General features: G+C 41.0%; 2 protein-coding genes across 2 annotated transcripts in view; both read left to right on the top strand.

Annotated features, from left to right (window-relative positions):
- aif1l (allograft inflammatory factor 1-like) overlaps nucleotides 1–14,522 on the top strand; it is a 16,577-nt gene extending 2,055 nt beyond the window's left edge. Inside the window, exons 3-6 of the mRNA XM_017407965.3 lie at nucleotides 3,079–3,145; nucleotides 7,174–7,215; nucleotides 9,203–9,368; nucleotides 12,515–14,522. Coding sequence (XP_017263454.1) covers nucleotides 3,079–3,145; nucleotides 7,174–7,215; nucleotides 9,203–9,368; nucleotides 12,515–12,602 — 363 coding nt within the window. The 3' untranslated portion in view covers nucleotides 12,603–14,522. The remainder of the gene's footprint in view (nucleotides 1–3,078; nucleotides 3,146–7,173; nucleotides 7,216–9,202; nucleotides 9,369–12,514) is intronic.
- A 2,553-nt stretch (nucleotides 14,523–17,075) lies between these two features.
- Nucleotides 17,076–19,846, top strand: part of prkaa1 (protein kinase, AMP-activated, alpha 1 catalytic subunit) — a 9,587-nt gene continuing 6,816 nt past the window's right edge. The window contains exons 1-2 of the mRNA XM_017407500.3: nucleotides 17,076–17,172; nucleotides 18,501–18,642. Of these exons, the coding sequence (XP_017262989.1) occupies nucleotides 17,076–17,172; nucleotides 18,501–18,642 (239 nt within the window). The remainder of the gene's footprint in view (nucleotides 17,173–18,500; nucleotides 18,643–19,846) is intronic.

A 19,846-nucleotide genomic window follows, 5' to 3' on the forward strand; every position in this document is an offset into this window, starting at 1 on the left:
CACTATTAGAGCAACCTGGGCTATCATAACACCTGAGCAGTGCCACAGACTGATCGACTCCATGCCACGCCGCATTGCTGCAGTAATACAGGCCAAAGGAGGCCCAACTAAATACTGAGTGCTGTACATGCTCATACTTTTCATGTTCATACTCTTCAGTTGGCCAACATTTCTATAAATCCTTTGTTTTTATTGGTCTTCAGTAATATTCTAATTTTCTGATATGATGAATTTGAGATTTTCATTTGTTGTCATTTGTAATCATCAAAATTAAACCAAATAAACATTTGAAATATATGAGTTTGTATGTAATGTATGAATATAATATACAAGTTTCACTTTTTAAATGGAATTACTGAAATCAATCTACTTTTTCATGATATTCTAATTTTATGACCAGCACCTGTAATCTCTGTTTCCCTCCCTTTTTTTCTTTTTCTCGTGGCTGTCATCAGCTTCCAGCAGCAGGCTGGTAAGATGGAGGAGAGCTGACCCTTTGCGCTCCTTACTGTGGAGCTGAGCAGTTTTGCACAAACACGATTCGTCCCGTCCCGACCATCAAACAGGAGTGCATTTGCATTAGTGGGTTACGAAACTCTAAATCCTTGGCAGAGTGTTGTGGCTTATTCCCCTGTAGAGAGCTGCCACTCAACTCAACGCACGTTTCAGTCGGATGTGTTTAGTTACATGTTGTGTTTCTTTCCCAAAACGCCAACTTCGCTGAAGAGGGATCAAACTTGCTCAAAGATTTCAAGCTCGCTCCCCGCCTGCTAGGCTGTGGCATGTTCAGATCAGCTGAGGTGATAGGAGGAGAGCTATCGGCTGGAAGCAGCTATTCAGAAATTCTCAAATTAAAGCGTTTCTCCCCCCAAAACTGGAAAATTCTCAAATTCCACCAGTTTTGGGGGGAGAAATGAATGCTTGGGATCATTGGTCATGGTTCGATAATTGCCTGACAAAGAGAAATCCTCAGAATAATCGACTGTATGTTTTTGCTAAATTCAAGAAGCCCAGGTTGACAGATGACTGAAATGTTTAGAAAAAACAAACCTTTAAATCTTAAGAATTCAGTTAAGTTTCCCAGGAAATTGCTGATCTGCTTTGTTCCTCAGCCTCTTTGTACCCAGGTGTTAGTTGTTATACTCAAGTTTACTAGTCTTGCTAGTTGAATATTATTATGAATAATGAGGGCGGAAATGTTTTTTTCTTTATGCTCAGTTGTAACCACATTTGTGCCTTTGTTGACACACAGACAGATCTGTTCTCTTAACCCCAGGCCTAATCTTAACCAAACTTCAGTTGAACTAACTGGGTACAAAGTGACGTAAACCAGCGGGATACGAAATGGCTGCAGGAGAATAAGGGTGCGTTCACAGCCGCCCTGTTTGGTCCGCTTTAATCGAACTGTTCGTTTGCCTAGAAAGTCCAGTTCGTTTGGGGAGGTGTGAACGTGCAATTGAACACTTACGCAGACCAACAAAAGCGAACTCTGGTCCTCCTGAAAACCTCGGTCCAGAAGTGAACTCTGGCGCAGACCGGAGACCACTCCAAAAGCAGGAAGCAGACTACAGCACAGGGCCTTCTGGGTAAATATGACCAAAAATAACCGCGCGTTTCTACCGCCAGTGGGAGAAATGGTTTCTGGTCAGACGTGGAGTGAAGAGGAGGTAAAATGTTTGTTTGGCACAAGCACTAAGGACAAAACAGAAATCCTAAAACCGCTCCAATTCAACGTTTTTGTTTCCTTTTCCATCAGAAGGAAGTTGTGCTCAGTGACTTCTTCAGAGGTTTTTGTGTCATTTCCTTCAGTAGTTCTCGGTGCGGCGCCACCACAGGCGAGGCGGGGGGACAGGTTGCTCAAAGTGTTTGACTCGATTGACTCGGTGCAGTGTGAATACGAACCGCAGCAGCTGAAAATGGAACAAATGTTGCAAGTTTGGTCCCCAATCGAACCAAGTCTACTATCGGGTGTGAATGCAGCCTAAGTGATTTCACTGTTTACCTAAATTATTTTCTGATTCTGTCATCAACAGAAATCTACTATTTGCCTCCTTAAACATTTGATTTTTACTTCGTCATCGTCAGCATTTGAATAAGAAACTTCTTTAGGGCTTAAAGTGAGAGACTGATTTCATCTCATCCATGTCAGGCTTCAGAGGGAGAGGAAACACAAAGCTTGCCTGCTTTATTAAAAGGGAGGTGAACGAATTTGATGCAACATGCCATTTTGAAACTTCAGGTGGACATGGCAGAGAAATATTGTGAGCCTGCGAAACATTTCTCACAGGTTTCACGCCGATTTATTGGGGCTGCGCACATGTTCAGGTTCTGGTATTGTTGCGACCAAAAGGACATTCCTGCGGGGAGGCTGCAAGCTCAGCTGATAAACATCCATTTGTGATGGTCCCTCCGTTTCATTACGAGCTTGATGGGCACGCGGAGGTCAACACGGAGACCGCGTTCACTTTGTCCTTCTTCCTCCGTCTCTGAGACGATGGCTCCCACGCAGCATATTGCATCATTATAATTTCATCAGAATAGCTCCCTTCAGGCTCCTCTCCTCCCCTGTGAGGTGTTCCAGTTAAGGAAAGGCAGTGATTAAATGACAACAATTCAGAGAGATGAACGTTTTAGGGTTATGATGCATCGCACTTGAGTTTAAACTTTTTTTTTGATAGAATGCTTTGAATGCCTTTCTGGGAATGTACTTCCTTCTTTGGTTTTACATTGTGCAACACCGCTGGAGTCCAGCCACAGCCATAGGACCTTAGCCAAGACCAAAAGAACAGCTATACGTCAGTCAGATTCACTGATATTGAGCTGAAATTTAGCATGGTAGTAGCTGAGAGTAATTCCCATTTTTTTAGTGCTAACAGATCACAAAATCTCATGACGTTACTCATAATTTTACAATCTGTCAGTAGGTGGACGATATGCATTCCTTCACAACATTTTAGGCTTTCGATTCGAATAGCTTTCAGAAGAGCTTTAAGAAAACCCTGTTTCATCCAAACCTGTAAAACCTGTTTTCTGTGCATCTGTCTGATCAGTTTTGTCTCTCCTGTTCTTCCTTCTCAGGAATACCTGGAGGACCAGAAATACAGAGATGAGGAAGGCCTGGCCGAAAAACTGGAAGGCCTAAAGAGTGAGTAAATCCAGTTCTCCCCTCCTTTGCTTCGTCATCTGCCATCCCCCGTTGTCTGTTGGAGTTTGCATCCTTCCCTCCGGCCTTTTGTTCTGCCTTCGGCGTTTGTTTCTTTGTTGCGGGCCGCGCACCCACATAAACAGTTCAGTCACGAGCATTTTGTTTGTGTCTGTGGCAAAGATGGGCTGCTTTGATTTCGAAAAAAACGTTTGCAGGGCCACGTCCTCAGTGGCCTGGGAGGAATGCGCCGGGGCGTTCCTCCGCTTGTTGTTTCAATATTCGGGACCTTGCCGAGCAAAGCGACGAGCTCCTGGGAGCAGAGAAAACATTGTTGCAAACCAATTACAGTGACAACGTTGCGCAGTTTGCAAGCACTTTTCACTTCTCGGCTGTCAAAAAGAAATGTAGGGATTCTCAGTTTGTAAAGGATTGGGTTCTCTGTAAAAGTTTCATCTGTAATGTTCATGACAGAGTGACATATGGGTGTTTTTTCTAACAGGGGGGAGGGGGGGGTTGCAGTTCTTGAAAATGGGGAGTATGCTACAGTGTCCTACTTGGTGTAGGCTTGCTGGAGGAAATGGAGCAATAATGTATAAACAGAAAGAGGCCAGGCAACCAGGTCCTGGGAGGCTTGCTGTGCTTTCTCCTCTAATTTTTTTTTTCCCCTCATACTGTCCCAGTGACCCAGAGGTCAGCATCCTAACTTATTTAATGACTGATAGGTTCATGTTAGTGGTTATCCTTTCTTTTGTGAATGCTGCAGCAAGTTTTTTTCTAAATTAGATGAACTCTGTAATGATCTTATTAGTTTTATTGATTTTTTGGGGGGCGTTTGCCACTGCCTAAACTGTTTATAATTTTTGTCAGGTTTTGCGGTCATTGTTATTTTTAACATTGTGAGGTAATTGTGCCAGAATCTATAGTTTCCTGCAGCCTTTTGCAGTTGCTCAGTCCATGAGAAGAGCCTCTAATATTGGAACAAATGATTACAAATTTTAGTTTTATGATTCATCCATTTTCTGCCACGTATCTGGGGTTGGAGTTCAGGGGCCACAGGTTTCCCCTCTCCCCATTAACATACTCCAGATCGTTTTGGGAGATCCTGAGGTGTTCCCAGGTTAGATAGGATACATATTCCCTCCACTGAGTTTTGGGTCTGCCCTGGAGTCTCGTCCCAGTGAGACGTGCCCCAAAAACCTCCAAAGGGAGGTGTTGAGGGGGCATCCTGATTCCCAAACCACTCCAACTGCATCCTTTCCATGCAGAGGAGCCGCAGCTCTACTCAGAGCGTGCGCCTCTCCCCCCCCCCTTCCCGGATGAAGGAGTCCCTCGTCTTATCTGTAAACCTGAGCCCGGCCAACCTACGGAGGAATCCCATTTCAGTCATTTAGTTTCAGAATCTCATTCTTTCGGTCTGGTTGTTGAACGGCTTGCCAGAACCTCTTTGAGGCCAACCAAACATCTTCTGATGCATACATGCAATGTCAGATGAAGCCTTCTGCTATTTACAGCTAATAGTGAAATATGAAGCAGTATATTTGTCACAATGCGAAATTTAAATGGAAGTTTTGATACTAAAACAACACATTGTAAAACAATGTAAACCTGTTATACAATAATGTATAACAGAACATCACTGGTTAATGTGGTTTGAAAACTCGAGGATGTGCTCAGTGTTTTGTCGGTCTCATCTAAAGACTTGTACTAAAAACACCCATCTGTGCTTCTCTAACTGTAGTGCACTACTACAATTTGCAGATCAGTAATCCTGGTCTGAGTGTCGCCATCGCGAAAGTGCCAGATATGTCATTTTCATGCTCACAGTGGTAGTTTAGGTGTTCGGTGTTTTTATTTTCTGTTTATCGTGGCAATAATTCAGCGCATTTGTAAAATCAGTAATTTTGGAATTGCAAACTGTTAAATCAAGATTAAAGTCTTTTAATGTCCTCAGTATGCAGTGATAATTATTGCTTATAAAGTGATCTAATCTCACAGAAAAGACGGCTCTTAAAACTATTAAAGTAACAGTTTATATTTGAAACTTGTTGCATTATGTTTCTTGTATTGATTTAGTCTGAAATGAGTTTATTCAGAGTTTCAGAGCAGCTGTGGCTTCATTTATGCTTTTTAGTTGCCAGTTGTGTGACTGTAATTATTGCCACCATATATTAATAGCAGGTTTTTCAAATAAGATAAATTGGTTGTATTTTTCCCCCCTCTAAATCTAGCAATTCTTGTTATCAGTGTACTCATAAATATACAAATATTTGAAAGGAAACCTTGGACTTTAAAACCTGATTAATGAGGGAAATTTACCTGTAAAAGACTTGTTCCATTAGTGTCAGAGGACAACGGTAGGGCGGTCAGTATCATGTGACTTTAAAATTAAATGATGCTAGTGAGGTTTGTTTTTCTTTGGATGTGGGTGTGTTCAACGCTGAGCACTAAGTTTCTTTTTTTTAACCATTTTTAAACAGTTGTTTCTTTCTTCTCGTGTTTAACTTTGTGATCATTTTCTATTAATCAGTCTCAAATCTCAGCAGGAAGAAGAATAAATTCATGATGGTTTTTCGGATGAACACATTCCAGTTTTGAAGTTGTTCTCATGAGGGTTCACGACAGGGAAAAATTTCTTATCTTCTGGCCGAAACAACAAGAGGAAGTCGCTGGTGTTATCGTACACTGGAAGTTATGTTATCAGCATTTCTCTTGAAAATGGGGGAAACACCTCCACACGGCCGCAGACTCGCCAACCAACAGCTCGGATAAAATCCAAATACCTGAGTTACATTCAGTGTTTGAAAGATATCTTTGTCTCAGATCTGATGCTGGTTTGTCTCGCGAAGGAAACTAGATGAGAAGGAAACGCTGAAGGTTTCAGGTTTTTGCTCGTCTTGAGACGTTTTCTGTGGCTGCAGACGATCAACAGGCTGCGCTACGACGAGTGGCCCTCTGAAAAAGTTGTTTGTCTGCATGGAGGCCCACTCCTGAGAGTTTCTGAACAGAGGGGGGCATTGTCCTGTCCTCTACCCCGATCCAAAACACACAGAGCTTCCATTGTGGGACAGAAATAGCAAATGTAATCTGACTAAAGGGGTCTTCTAGGGAAAAGAGAAAGGAGGGGAGGTTTAGGGAGGACAAAAATTCTCTGAAGTCGAAGCAATCACTTCAGTGGCGTGGTAAATGTGCTGTTTAAACTGAGCTTTTTACTTGTTGTTTTATAGTTCTAAAACTATTTTGATTTAACTTCAAGTTTAGCTTCAGTTTTGCCGGATATCCAACACATTTGCTTCTAGAGACACATTTTGGCATCACATGAAGCAAATTTATTCAGTCTTGTTTTGATTTTGGTGGGGAAAGAGCTGCAGATATTTGCTTTCAAAAGCAAAAAGGCTCCTTTCTTCAGCTTTTCAAATGGGACCGTTTTTAGCTATATAAACCTGGAGTGATTTTCTTATTAACACTTAATCAGATAAAGATTTTTCTGAACTCGTTTAAAGTTAACTAAACAGCGAGGTAATTATATGAGAAGTTGCAAAACGGAAAAAGGTTTAAAAACGTCTTGAATTGTGGACTTTATGCTCACATCTGCAGATCATTTTTTCCTGATGGGCGTGAGATCTGCTTTGCGATCTTTAGTGGTCAGTTGTCTCAGTGTTGCAAATCTGGCAGGATCAGATTGACTTTTTTGTTTTTTAAGGGAGTGTGAGTAAACTGTTAGGTATTCAGCTTTTAGAAACGTCTTCACATGTCAGCTCCACGTAGCTGTGAATCTATGTCTGCATTTGAAACTCGCAGGAAGGACTCCACCTTTTGTCAGCTGTTTTTGGTTCTTCCTTCACGACTCTTTGCTGTCAGCAGAGTTTAAGACTGATGTTGTTGGACAGAATACGTCAGGTTTTTTGCTGACATGTCAGACACTAGCTGGATATTGTTTGTACTTGAGGGTGTGTGTGGGTGGGGGGGGGAGATGTGTGTGAGAATGAGTATCCACTGGAAGTAATAATCTCTTTGTGTTTGTTTTGCAGATAAATATGCTGAGTTCGACTTAACTGATGAAGGAGAGATCGGTGAGTAATAACCAGCACAGGAACACCAGCTGCACTGCAGATACCAGCTGTCAGCACAGCTGAGCGGCGTGCCGTGTTGACGGGAGGGAGCAGTAATTAATACTGTGTGTATAGTCTGGCCACTGTGACCACAGGACGGGAACAGACTCGTGTGTCATGGTTGTATCCTCAGGGTAAAGTCAGAGTCCGTTTTTAGGCCGAGAGCAGGTGTGAGGTGAAGTGAACAGTCAGAAAAGGTTTTTTTGTTTTTTTTCTTGTTTATATTTATCCTGCACTGATTACAAATTCCAAATTGCCAGATCAAATTATTTTGTGACTCCATCTTACCATAAAAGCCTCGTATGGATGCTGAAAGATCCCTCTACCTTCGGAGCGTGCTCCGCGGCTGTTTTCCGATGACATATGGCAACATATGCTGATTGGTCCTGAGTCAGCTGCTCCTCTAAAAAGGCCCAGTCAGACATTATGCAGATTCCACACTATTTAATCGATGTAATCAGGTTTTATGTCACTTGTATTTAAACAAGACAGGACAGCTTCTTAATCAACAACTGCCACCTGTTGTTATTTGCTACCAACGATGGTTTATTGAACACTCAGAGCTCTGAGTGGTGACTGTAAAATAAACGCAGAACAGCTTGTGTAGTCGGGCTTTTCATTGCAAAAGGTGCCTGTTAGGCACGGCTGGGTATTAAATCCTCATAGTGCTGTAAGCTTGATTATAAAATATACATCAAATAAAAAAATAAACATTTAAAAACTATATAATTGTTCATTATTCTTTCATAAAATTGTATTAATCATCTGACATTAATTTAAAAACAGAAATGCAGCTACTATAACTAATGCTGCTTAGATAGTATTACACATTGCTATAATAAACGTTTTGAATAATACTATTTTTTTTTTTACTTTTTTGTCGTTTTAGTGCACAAATATACCATAAGTACACTTCTAACACTTTTTATTTTTAAATCTGTCTATTGTCATCAGCTAATGATTTGAGGAGCAAGGTTGAAAACTTAACTTGATCCCAAATTTTTGGATTGAATTTAAAAATCAGTATATGCTAAAACACCACAGAGCCAGCATACTGGTTTTTAAATACATAGGGATTTTTATTTTTTTTAATGAATGTACACAAATATAGAAGACAAACAAAAACGCAGGACAAACATCAGCTAAATTTACTTGTAGATTGAAACGAAACCTCCTTATTGAACAGAATATTACCCGTTTCTGTTGCACTCTTTGTAAAGCAATGTTAGCAGCCTGACGGGCTGATGGTAGCTGGGCAGTTAGCCATGTTGTTAGCATTGGTAGCGAGCCTGCAGGAGGCTGTTTATTTTGTCATTAAACATGTTAATGCTTGTAGTTTGTTGCAAACACTTGTTTCATAGAAGTGGTACCCTAAAAAGAGTGATATGTGGTGCTCCTTTTTTCCGTTTCCAACCAGCCAACTTCAGCTGTTTATAAAGAGAGGGGAAGGTTGGGCTTATTTCCCAACCATCAGACAGCTGGCTGATAGCTTTCAAACTAGAGTTTTTGTCCCTACTGGGCTCCTGTCTTTAAAAAAATGATGCAACATAACGTAGAGATGAGGAGAGTTACTTGAGCGTTCATATTAATAATGCCCTCATGGATGCATAGACATCGTTCACATTAATAATGTGGTAATTATTGGTACCACTAATCTGAAACTAACAGTGGTGACAAACGAACAGTAACATGTTCAATCATATGCTCGACTGTTTTCTCCTGATGAAGTTGAACTGCAGGTAGTTTTACCCAGTGGTGACAAGAAAACCCCTGCCTGCTTGGACTTTAATTGTTGCATTTCTATAAAACCTGTACAAATACTTCAGATGTCACAAACAAAAAAGGTACTTCAGGAAAACTTGACGGTAATACTGCATGGCAAAACAAAGTAACATCACATGTTAGTATAGTAAATTATCTCCTATTTGTTCCCTTCACTTTGTCACAGATATGATGGGAATGAAGCGGATGATGGAGAAGCTGGGGGTGCCCAAGACCCACTTGGAGCTGAAGAAAATGATGGTGGAGGTGACCGGCGACAGCAGCACCACCACCATCAACTACAGAGACTTTGTCAAAATGATGCTGGGCAAGCGCTCCGCCGTGCTCAAATTGTAAGTGAACGCCTTTGCTGTGGAAATGACTTCGTTTGCGCTCACATGCGTGGGAGGGAAGGTTGGCGTTGTCAGTCAGCTGCTTCATCCATCAGCAGGGGGCTCAGGGATGGCGAGCAGTGATGTCACTACACGCTGGCGGCATCAGTCGCCATGGAAACCCAACCCATTTGCACAGCCTACCCGTAGACTACACCCTTATCTTTATCTGGGATCATGAGCTTATGTAACTGATTATAGGCTGATTAACAAGTAACAGTCATGAAGCACTAACAAAAAGCTTCAAAGCTCATCAGAGCCCGTTTACTGATTTCATCTTTCACATTATAAACCTCTTGACTTTTATTATATGTTGTTGTAAGTAATCCCTGGTAAATAAGGGCCTGTATTTTTTTCTTGTCTGCTGTGAAATGGGTTAATGTAGCTGGTGGAAGCCTTTTAAAGCAGCCTTGCACTGGGGTCAGCCTGCAGCAGCCAGAGTCGGCTTGGCTGCTGCCTGAGCTGAGCAAGCCAGACCCCAGACAAATCCCATAATCCCAGCAACTTTTAGCAGAATGCAAAAACTTCGCCCGCTTTACCTTCAACCATTTTTGAAAGTGTATCCCATAATCCCACAGCGTGCTATTTATAACCGTCTCATTTCCTCCTGCTAATCTTGCCCACTCAGTAGCAGCCAGTAAGATAATCTCCACTTTCTATAAATGCTACTTATCAGTTTTAACCAGGAAAGTGATAGGATCCTGAATACATTTTGCTTTGGGACTAGTTACACGTCACGTCAACATACTTGGAAGTTGCCACTATTTCACAAATTATCTGTGTGGTGTATTTATTTTTAAATCCAGCTCCCAGATCGCTGGTCCTGCTGATAATGGCAAACGTCTGCAAAACTTCTTTCGTGGCGCTGCTTTTGTCTTCCGAGCGAGGAAATGAGAGGGGCGAAGCTGAGGGTACAAAATCGTGGCAGAATATTGTTCTTCAAAGCATTTGGCAGGGCAACAATTGATTATTTTTTTTTTGCCATTAGAGGAAAAACTATTTAGGTCAGGCTCTACAGTTGGGCTCGGTTAGCATTAGGGAAGCACGCAAGAACCAAAGGACACGCAGTTCTTGTGGTTTGATCACAAAGGGTTTTTAATGTCAAGTGACGCTCCTGCTGACTGCTTAACAAGCAGCAACAAGTGAATGTAACAGAACTCAACAAGGCCCGAGTATATGCCGCACCGCATCACTCTATGCGGGTGCATCATGATACAGATTAGTGTTTTGGTCAACTTTTGGGTATACTGCACAGCCAACACTATGTGCCTTGTAAAAAGTGCAACTTATCACTTGCGATCACACAGGGTCAGGGGGTAGGAGAGAAAAACAAAAGAAGATGAAAGTGTTTGCCAGAGTGTTTTAGCTGCTGTGTGTCCAATTCCTCATCGGGATCATTGGTTCTTATGAGCTTAGTGGAGCTTTGCAGAGTTTTCCAAAAAAGGAACTTAAAGACAGGCATTTGCTCTAAATAGCTCCTGTCAGATAGTATAAACCACACTTAAATCCCTTTGACAGTAGATATGTTTTATGTATTAATCTATGTAATACTGTTTTTGCACCCATTTTATCCAATTGCTCTAATTTACTTTCAGTTGTTTCCATGGTGCCCAATGAGTTGCATCACTTTTTGATGTAAACAAATGTTCTAAGTTTAAATTAAATTTAGCTGACTTTAGTGAAATAACTGTTTGGTGCAAAATATAATGTTTTAATTAGATTTTTAAAATGTCTTAGTTTCTAAATTGTTCTTTTACTCAATAGTTGAAAACTGAAACGGTCTGTTTGTTGTCTGCTAAAACTTCACACACCAAGCAATAAATCTAAATCGGTCATCTTCAGTTAATGTTCAGTAAAAGTTTAGAAGAGGTGTATCATAATTTCCCTATTTTTTTTCCCCCCTCCTTGTTTACATAAATAACAAAAAACCTTTAACGCTCCCTGAGCTGTTTAATTGACTCAAAGTCAGCGTGTTGCTGGTCAGTCGGTGAAATGTGTCAGGATTCTTACATTGTTTAGTTTCTGGGCTTTTAGTGGCTGTGATTGCTCAGATCATTTGTTTATTTTGTAGTAACGCGTTACATTGTGAATTATTAATAATTATCATTGTCTCTGAACGAGGCGAATGGGTTGGAAACTCCCCACAGGAAGAAGAAACTCTGAGTTTGTCAATTCTGGATGAAAAACTTCTCTCCCCTCTCAGTTTTTCTCTGTTATAGACTTCCATGCCTCGTTTCTTCACTCGTGTATTGTTTTTTTTAATGCTTGAAATGAACATGAAGGCTATAAATGCTGCACTGCTTAAAATGACTATAATACTGAGAAAATACCCACAGGTACGAATCATATATTCTTCTGAGATTTACCAACCAATCTGAGTCGGGATGAGACTTCATTTGAATCTGAACTTCGGCCCATCATTTGAGGACCCCTAATTTAAATCAAGGCAACATTTAATACTTAAAACAACTGGGGAAAATTATATAAATTGCACAGCTTTGCCAGAAATGTATTATTAAGAACACACAAGTATGAAGTCAGCTTTATTCATAGAGCACACTTAAAACAACCAGTGTTGACCAAAAAGCTCTAAAATAAAACCATAAAATAATTAAAAGAAAGGCATGAATAGCTGAATACATAAAATCATCTCAACTAAAAATGGAGATGGTAAAAGACAAAAAAGACTTAAATCCAAATCAAATAAACGTGTCACAAGCTGCGTTTTAAAGCTTTAGCTAAGGGGACTCACTTGATCCAAAATGGATGCTACAGCAGAGCCACAATCGGACCAACCAGACTGTGGAGCATCTAAAAGGAGGTCAGACGATTAAGAGTTTGAATAAGGGTAGATAAGTTCACATGAATATCCAAGTGCCAGGGATGTGCATGAATTAGTCTGGCCCCGATTTTAGGACATTAAAATGATTTTTCTTCTCATTTTATTGTCAGACCCAACCTGACGTGAGAGCGGACGTGAATGGTTTCCGTTTTGAGTCGTAGCTGAAACCCAAACCGAATTAATGTGACGTCACACGGGAAAGTACATAAAATGTTACCTTTTTGTGTTTGACTCCTAAATCTGCGCCTGTCCTCCCTCACCGCAGAATTTTAATTTTTGAAGACAAAGCCAACGGCGCCCCCTGCAAGCCGGATGGACCCCCTCCGAAGCGGGACATCGCCAGCCTGCCTTAAGCTTCCGACGCCAGCGGTCCGGAATGTGGCGCAGAGCTGGGGGGGGGTCATCCGTGGATACGTGGAACAGCATGTGAAGTATTAACGTGGGACCAGGGATCCAGGGGGATAGTTTGTGAATATATGACGTGTAAGGTTTTTGGTCATTTGGAAGACTGAGCCTAAAACTCACTAAATGATGTCTGACTGTGAATATTATTCATGTATTATTGTTTTTTTCCTTTAAAATCAAATGTAGCAGTGATAGTAGTTCATGTAATCAGACTAAGTTACATTTATTTTTACTAAATGTTTCATGGGTGTATTTTAAGGGAAGACTCAAAATTCTACATAAGCTGCTTTTCCATCTTTTCTATAGATTTTAGGAGCTATCCAGTGTAATCATGTGCGAGTTGGACACTTTCGGAGAATTGCAGAACGAGGAGCAGTTTTTAAAACACTTCGCTTTCCTCGGTAGTCTTGCGTGAATCACTGTTAGGCTAGTGCCAGAGGATGCAGGTCCTCTGGATCGTCAGACCATGAAGGACTCACTCAGATTAGGAGTCGTTAATTTAGTGTACCGAGCTCCCCTCACTTCTGCTGAGAGAAAGGAGGAGGACTCTTTAAGTTTGTGGCTTGAAGGTGAGCTGGTTTGACCCGGTTTTAGATCTGTGAGGTTAAACGCCCGCTGTTTTCTTATGGAGTCTGATTGAAAGGCACACAAGCAGTACAAATACTACATGAAGTACAATCATATTCTTTTCCAAGTGCCTCAACTTGCAGATACTGTAGAAGATGGAAGATTGAAAAGCACACAAATATTCTCTTCAAGGCATTTTAACTTTAAATTCTGAAATTATTTTCCTTTTCTGTTTGGTGAGATGGTGTTAATCACATGTATTGAATTGATGGGGTTTTTTTTTGGGGGGGGGGGTATTTTTTCCTTGTATTTTGTGTTTTTTTTCCCCCCCTTTTTCCAATCACTATTTATGTCACTGCAAGTGTTTTGTGTTTTTCTTGCGATTTCATCAGCCATTTCTATTTGTTTATTTGCTTTATTTCTTTTCGGTCAGCTGATTTCTGTCATTTGTGCCTCTGTATTTATCATTTTATTGTAAATTTTCCTCTAAGTTACACTACTAACTATTGTGAGATTGGTACTTTTACACTTTTGACATCGTTTACATGCTTGTTTTGTTTTCGTAGGAGTGTGACATTTTAGCGTTGAGATGTAAAATGTTCGACACCAAAGGCATTAAAGTTTTCTTACACTGGCCTGTTGACTTCTTAAAATGCTGATCTGGCAGATTTAAAACCATCTTAAAGGGACACTTCCGAGCTTTTTAAAGTGGGGTTCTATGGAAAAGTTTCAAACATCTTTTTGCTTTTTGTAGGCCTTTTCCACGTGAAAAGCGGGTTGTTTTTTTTTTTCCCCAAAACAATCTTTTTGTAATTTCTGTCCTCATCTACATGAAAACACAAAAACACGGACCTAATACAGTCAGAATCAAACTTTGTTGTCCAAAAGGCTTTCTACAAAATAACTTCCCTACAGAGCCCCACTTCTAAAGCTATAAGCTTTCCTTTTAAAGTGCTAATTTGATTTGAGGAACATCTCTGGATTTTTCACATTCCTAACCTCAGTCTCTGTCCTTTAAGACAAACGTTAACATTTAAGGCTTGTGTTGGGGGAAGGAGAAAAATGATCTGCCTCGCTATTTGGCAGCCGTGTGCCAATACGTGTTTTTATTCAGTTTTGCAAACCTCAAGCTGCACATTTGCGTGACCATCTTAAATTTTCCTCACACACGTGATCGAAAGTCTGTAAATCTGCAACTGCCACTGTTCTGTTTTCTTTCAAACTACGTGAGGTTTCCCCTCAGTGTGTGTTTGTATTAACTTAAGCAATAAATGTTTCTCTGGAAAAAAAAAAAAAAGCCCCATACCTGTGAGTGCAAAGTGGTTTGATTTCAGCCTGTTTTTCTGATTTGTGCAGGTGTTTGTTTTTGCTTCTCGTTTGGGGACGGGAGTTGCTGGGGTGAGGAACACCGTGGGGGATAATGGGCAAGACTCTAACGAGCATTGCTAACAGTTAGACCTAGCAGGATTATAATAAGCACCTTAGTAATTAAAACGATAACCGCTGTTGTGTGTAATAAACTGTCAGGGAGGCTGGAGCCTGGTGCAAAGATCCTGCGAGAAGGAGCAGAAAAACAGTCCTGCCAAACACAGCATCACTTGTCCTCGGCCTTTTGTTAGATGAGATTTATTTATCGTTTCAGCCCATAAATGTTTCAAACCATTTGCTTCACTTCTATCTTCGGTGTCAAAAAAATCACTTTTTCTGAGGTATTTAGTGAGTTTTGATCAGTAAGTATTTAGAAATTTCAAAAAGTTACACCACTGATCTTTAAAATAAGCTGCACAGATGATTTTAACTGGTTTGTTCTGACTGAAACAGAGAATGTGCAACGATTTCACTCTTTTCATGAAAGGACATTGCCATCTGTTGGACACTCGAAGGAAAAGCATTGTCTGTTCTCAACCTGAGCTTTTATCTGAGCTCCCTCTTCTACTTTATAGTGACCCTGCCATGTTGATTAGATCCTCAACAGCTACTACGATTCAGCCTGTTTGTGATTGTGCTGACCAATCTCAGGGTGTTAAATCTGTATCCATAATTTAAAAAAATGCAAATATATATTGCATGCAGTTTCGGTGACATGTCTTGTTAGCCTGTTTCTTCTTTGTGTAATGTTGAGAAAGTATTCTATGCTTTTGTTTTGCTCTGTTTTGATTATTCCACACTAGGTGTTCATTAAAGAGCAAAAGTTAAAAATGCAAACTGCAAAGATGCTGACAGGTACAAAAAAAAAAAACAAACATAACTCCAGCGCTGGCCCTGTGCGTCGGCTAAAACTCGGTTAAAACTCAGATAACAGATGGACAACCTGGACAATTTTGCTAATAACTACAGACCTGTGAGCTGTGGGAACCGGAGGTACTCAGGGTGTTACAGCACCCCCTTTAGCATGACAAAAACTAACATAAGTAAACAAATAAAACAACACACATTCACTAGTTTTATGTATGTTTAAAATCCAACTGTATTCTCATGATAATGACTTATTAATGAGAGGAAATAAGTTCCTGTTTGGGGTAGCTCAGTTTTTCACATGTTCTTGCAGCACCTCTATGTGAAGCACATCCTGCGGCTGTACAGTATGTAAATGACATATTAGCATGTAAACTGCTGCAGTAGTGTTTGTCTTAAATACAACTAGTTTATGGGATTTATTCCAAATTTGACTGCTTTACAGATTTACTCTGTTCTATATTTTCTGCTCAGTCTTTCTAAATATCTGTCCTTTCAAGGCTTTTAAACTCTCCTGTCACCACAATGATCAGGATTGACTCAGACATGAAATTCATGTGAGAGATCTTAAGTAAAAATGTATGTAATGCAGTCGACGCAGCAGCCTATTTAAACAGTTGTGGTTCTTTTTGTGTTTGCTAATGTTTGTCTGTCCTTCATGGCATGAGAATGAAGACTGAATAGTGCGGATTATGGGTCAACATTTGTGTTTCAGCAGACTTCATTACTGCTTTCAAACAGCCCACATGCAATCTATGCAAACAAAAATGAAAAATTATATTATTGCATTGCTTTCTCACACATTTGCCATTAGCGTCTGCCCTATGAAAGCTAATTGTTGTCATCAGACCAACAAATAGATAAATTAGATTTCATCCAGTACTGGGCAAGAGAGGTTAATTCTTTTAAACGCACATTGTAACTTACATATTATATTTGATGAGTTCAACAAGAATAACATCTCAAATGATAAGGAACCAATAATTAGAACTAAAAGAAATGGTGACTTGATACAGCTTTTCCAAAGTAGTATTATATAAATGTTTCAAGTACTGTCTAACTTTATTTGTTAGCAATCAAATGTCGTAGTAATAGTTAAAAAAAAATGACATCCATTTCAGATTATCCATTCAAATTAAAAAATATATTGTCAACTAAAGTTTAAACTACTGCATAATTTCTCCATTCACAACGTGGCGTTCAATAAAATAGGAAAATCTGATTCTCTAGTCTAATAATGGTAAATTTTCAATTTGTTGATGGCAATGTGATGTCTGGAAAAATATTATTAGAGCAAAGCATCTGTGATATAAATACATTGTAAATCAGAGTCACTCTCTTGTATAAATGAGGTCACAGAGAAAAAAAACAATGCAGGGGGAAAAAAAGGCATTTTCATGTTTTCTCAAATATTTCCGAGTTTTCTGCGTGGCAATGAAGGCAACGTTTTACGTCTTCTGCGCTTCTGACGAATCACGCACGAGCCGGGGCGCGTCCCACTCTCTCCGCACGGAGCGGAGCCGCCAGACCAGCCGCTCGAGAGACGCGCACGCACAGCTGAGCCCGCTCCGTTTCCGCCCGCAGCTAGCTAAACCCCGCAGAGACGCCGCTGGGGGAAGATGGCGACGGAAAAACAGAAGCACGAAGGGAGAGTGAAAATCGGACATTACATACTCGGGGACACGCTCGGAGTGGGGACGTTTGGAAAGGTTAAAGGTAACCCTGGCCGTCGGTACATCCTGCCAGCTGAAATATGGTGGCGCTTCTTAGCTTAGCCGCTAACTTAGCCTCCTCTGAAGGCTAAATTGTCGCTAAGCCAAGAATGTAACACGCATGCTGTCATGCTGCTTATTTAATTTATTCGCGATAAACACAACGCGTTCGAGCTGGTTACCAGCTGGTTAAAAACTTTAAATTTTTTCTTATTTCTTATTCAATGTTTCAGTAACACCAGTTAGCATCTGCAGCACTGTTCACTGGCCTGTCTGAGCCACAAGTCTCTCGTCGAGACAGAAACACTCGGGAAAGTAAAACCTTCCTGACCGGCGCTGGCGCCAGTTTCCACCAGCTCCCCGCTTTCAGGGGTAAATAAAATAAAGTTTCCGTCAACGTCGAGGGGATGTTTATGCTTTTCTGGCGAGTAACTTCGACCAGAGTTGGACAAACTGACTCCCGGCGCTGCTTGTCAGAGGGCGCCACGAGTTGTAACATAGGGGTCAATAACACTCAGCCTGATTTGCCAGCCGAGTAACTTTTATTTTGTTCATGTTTTTGCCTCGTGGAAACATGATTTTGTGCCCTAAAATTAAAAAAAATTTAAAAAAAAGCCTTGAAGGTGCCAGCCCCCCTCTAAAGCTCTAAAGCCAGCAGTCCGAACAACCCCTGGTTGTGTTTACACTGGTTTTCCAGTGACTCGTCTCTCTCCTGCACTCCATGCTATTTGTTGTTGTTGAGGGGAAAACACAGCCTCAGTTCACTCTGGTGCCCTTTGTTAATGGGTTTGAGTGCTGCAGATTTAATATTTCACCATCTGCGCTGATAAACAAAAAATTCCTCTGCTGCTGTTTTGTTGCCTCCCAGTTTGAAAGTGTACTGTTTTGCAATCCATCTCGCTTTCAGGTTTGTTCAGACACGAGTTTGTTTTGTTTGCATACATTTTTTTGCCCTCTTCTTTGTTTTTAGATAAATATAGAAATATTTGGGAGCTCCTTTCCAGAGTAACTGTCTTCAACACCTCAGTAATCGTTGCATTACGTTCACTGCAAGGTTTATCACTTTATCTGCATTTTATTACACTTAAATGTGCATTGTTATTAGTTCAGAATTTATTTGGTGTCTGATTTGAGGTAAAAGCCCTCTTTCAGCACTAGAAGAAAAAAAAAAAGAGCTAAAAGAAACGTGAACTTTGGACTTTAACTTGACAGGCAGATGGTGACATAAACATAGTTGTTGTTCACTGCCTGCCACATGTAATTAGGCAAATGGAAGCATTTACATGCAAATCTTCCTTTTTGTGTGACTTCTTGGTCGGCTCAACCCGGCAGTGGGCCAGCATGAACTCACCAAGCACCAAGTGGCAGTGAAGATCCTGAACCGGCAGAAGATCCGCAGCTTGGACGTGGTGGGAAAGATTCGCCGGGAGATCCAGAACCTGAAGCTCTTCAGGCACCCTCACATCATTAAACTGTAAGTACTAGATTACACACGCTGTAATCCCACAGCCGCCACATTAATGCCACCCACTGAGCTATTTCCAGATTTTAAAACGGTGCGTTTATAAATACATCCATCTGGATGATAGCTGTCTGACCTGGTCTCCTTTTTTCTTTTTTTCCATCAGCCCCCCTGCCTATTTTGCAGAATTGCCTGTTGTGTTTATCCCCATTTTTTAGCCTCACGCTTTAATTAAAAGAAGGTGCATTAGCACTGCATTGGTGTGTGAGAACATGTTTGTCTTCAGCTCAGTAATCGAGTGCAATCACAAACGTTGCCACTGTTCTTCCAGGGTTTGCTTGTTTATTTGCTACAGTAAGAGTCATTATCACCTGCTGCGAAAGGCGAAGGGGCTGTAACGTTTTGCCTGTGAGCAAACTGTCAGAAAGTAATTATTGTATGCACATCTCAGACCGATTAACCTTTGGAGTCGACCCCATTCAAGATGGCCACCGCAGCTAATCGACCTTAGAAAGCACAGGCACGGCGATAATTTGGTCAGCTGTGCAGACACTGAGCTAAAGTTTGGTGTCGTAGCAGCTGAGAGTTATATCTACACACACTCCAAGAGCGAACGCATCTCGCAGAATCGTGCCTGAGATCGTGCAGAACATTTACAAGATTTGACCAAAATGGCTCTCACTTCGTCACTTTAAAACTTTGTCACAAACGGTGGCGAGTGATGTTCATTTCTTAACGGGACGCTAGGCCTTTAATTTGTCCCATTTTTAAGTTGTTTGTTGGCAACACCCGTTAAAGCGGAGTGATGACGGGCATGTTTTGAATGAGTCATTATTACGGCTGCTGTCTGAACTGACTAACATTAATGGGCCAAGTATGCTGCAGTCACTATCGCACACAAGGGAACGATGCTAACCGCTGTAAGATGTCCTTCATTTAGAAGCATACAGTAGTGATACGATGTTGTTGAGGGGGAAACGCTGCTCTAAATATAATGTCAGAAGATTGCCGAGGTACTTCCTGCCTGGTGTTTGAATGTTCCCAGGCCACAGTTTATGGGAGGAGGAGGTGTGGCCGATCTCCCGAACATTGGCTCCATGTCATGCATGCCCAAGAATGTAAACTTTTGTGTGTGTGTGTGAGATGTCTGAAAGAGACCGATCTCATCTTTGACAAGGCACACAAACCACTGGGACAAAATGGGACACCCCCCCCC

This window comes from Kryptolebias marmoratus, linkage group LG14 (assembly GCF_001649575.2).
Source record: "Kryptolebias marmoratus isolate JLee-2015 linkage group LG14, ASM164957v2, whole genome shotgun sequence".
Classification (NCBI taxonomy): Eukaryota; Metazoa; Chordata; class Actinopteri; order Cyprinodontiformes; family Rivulidae; genus Kryptolebias; species Kryptolebias marmoratus.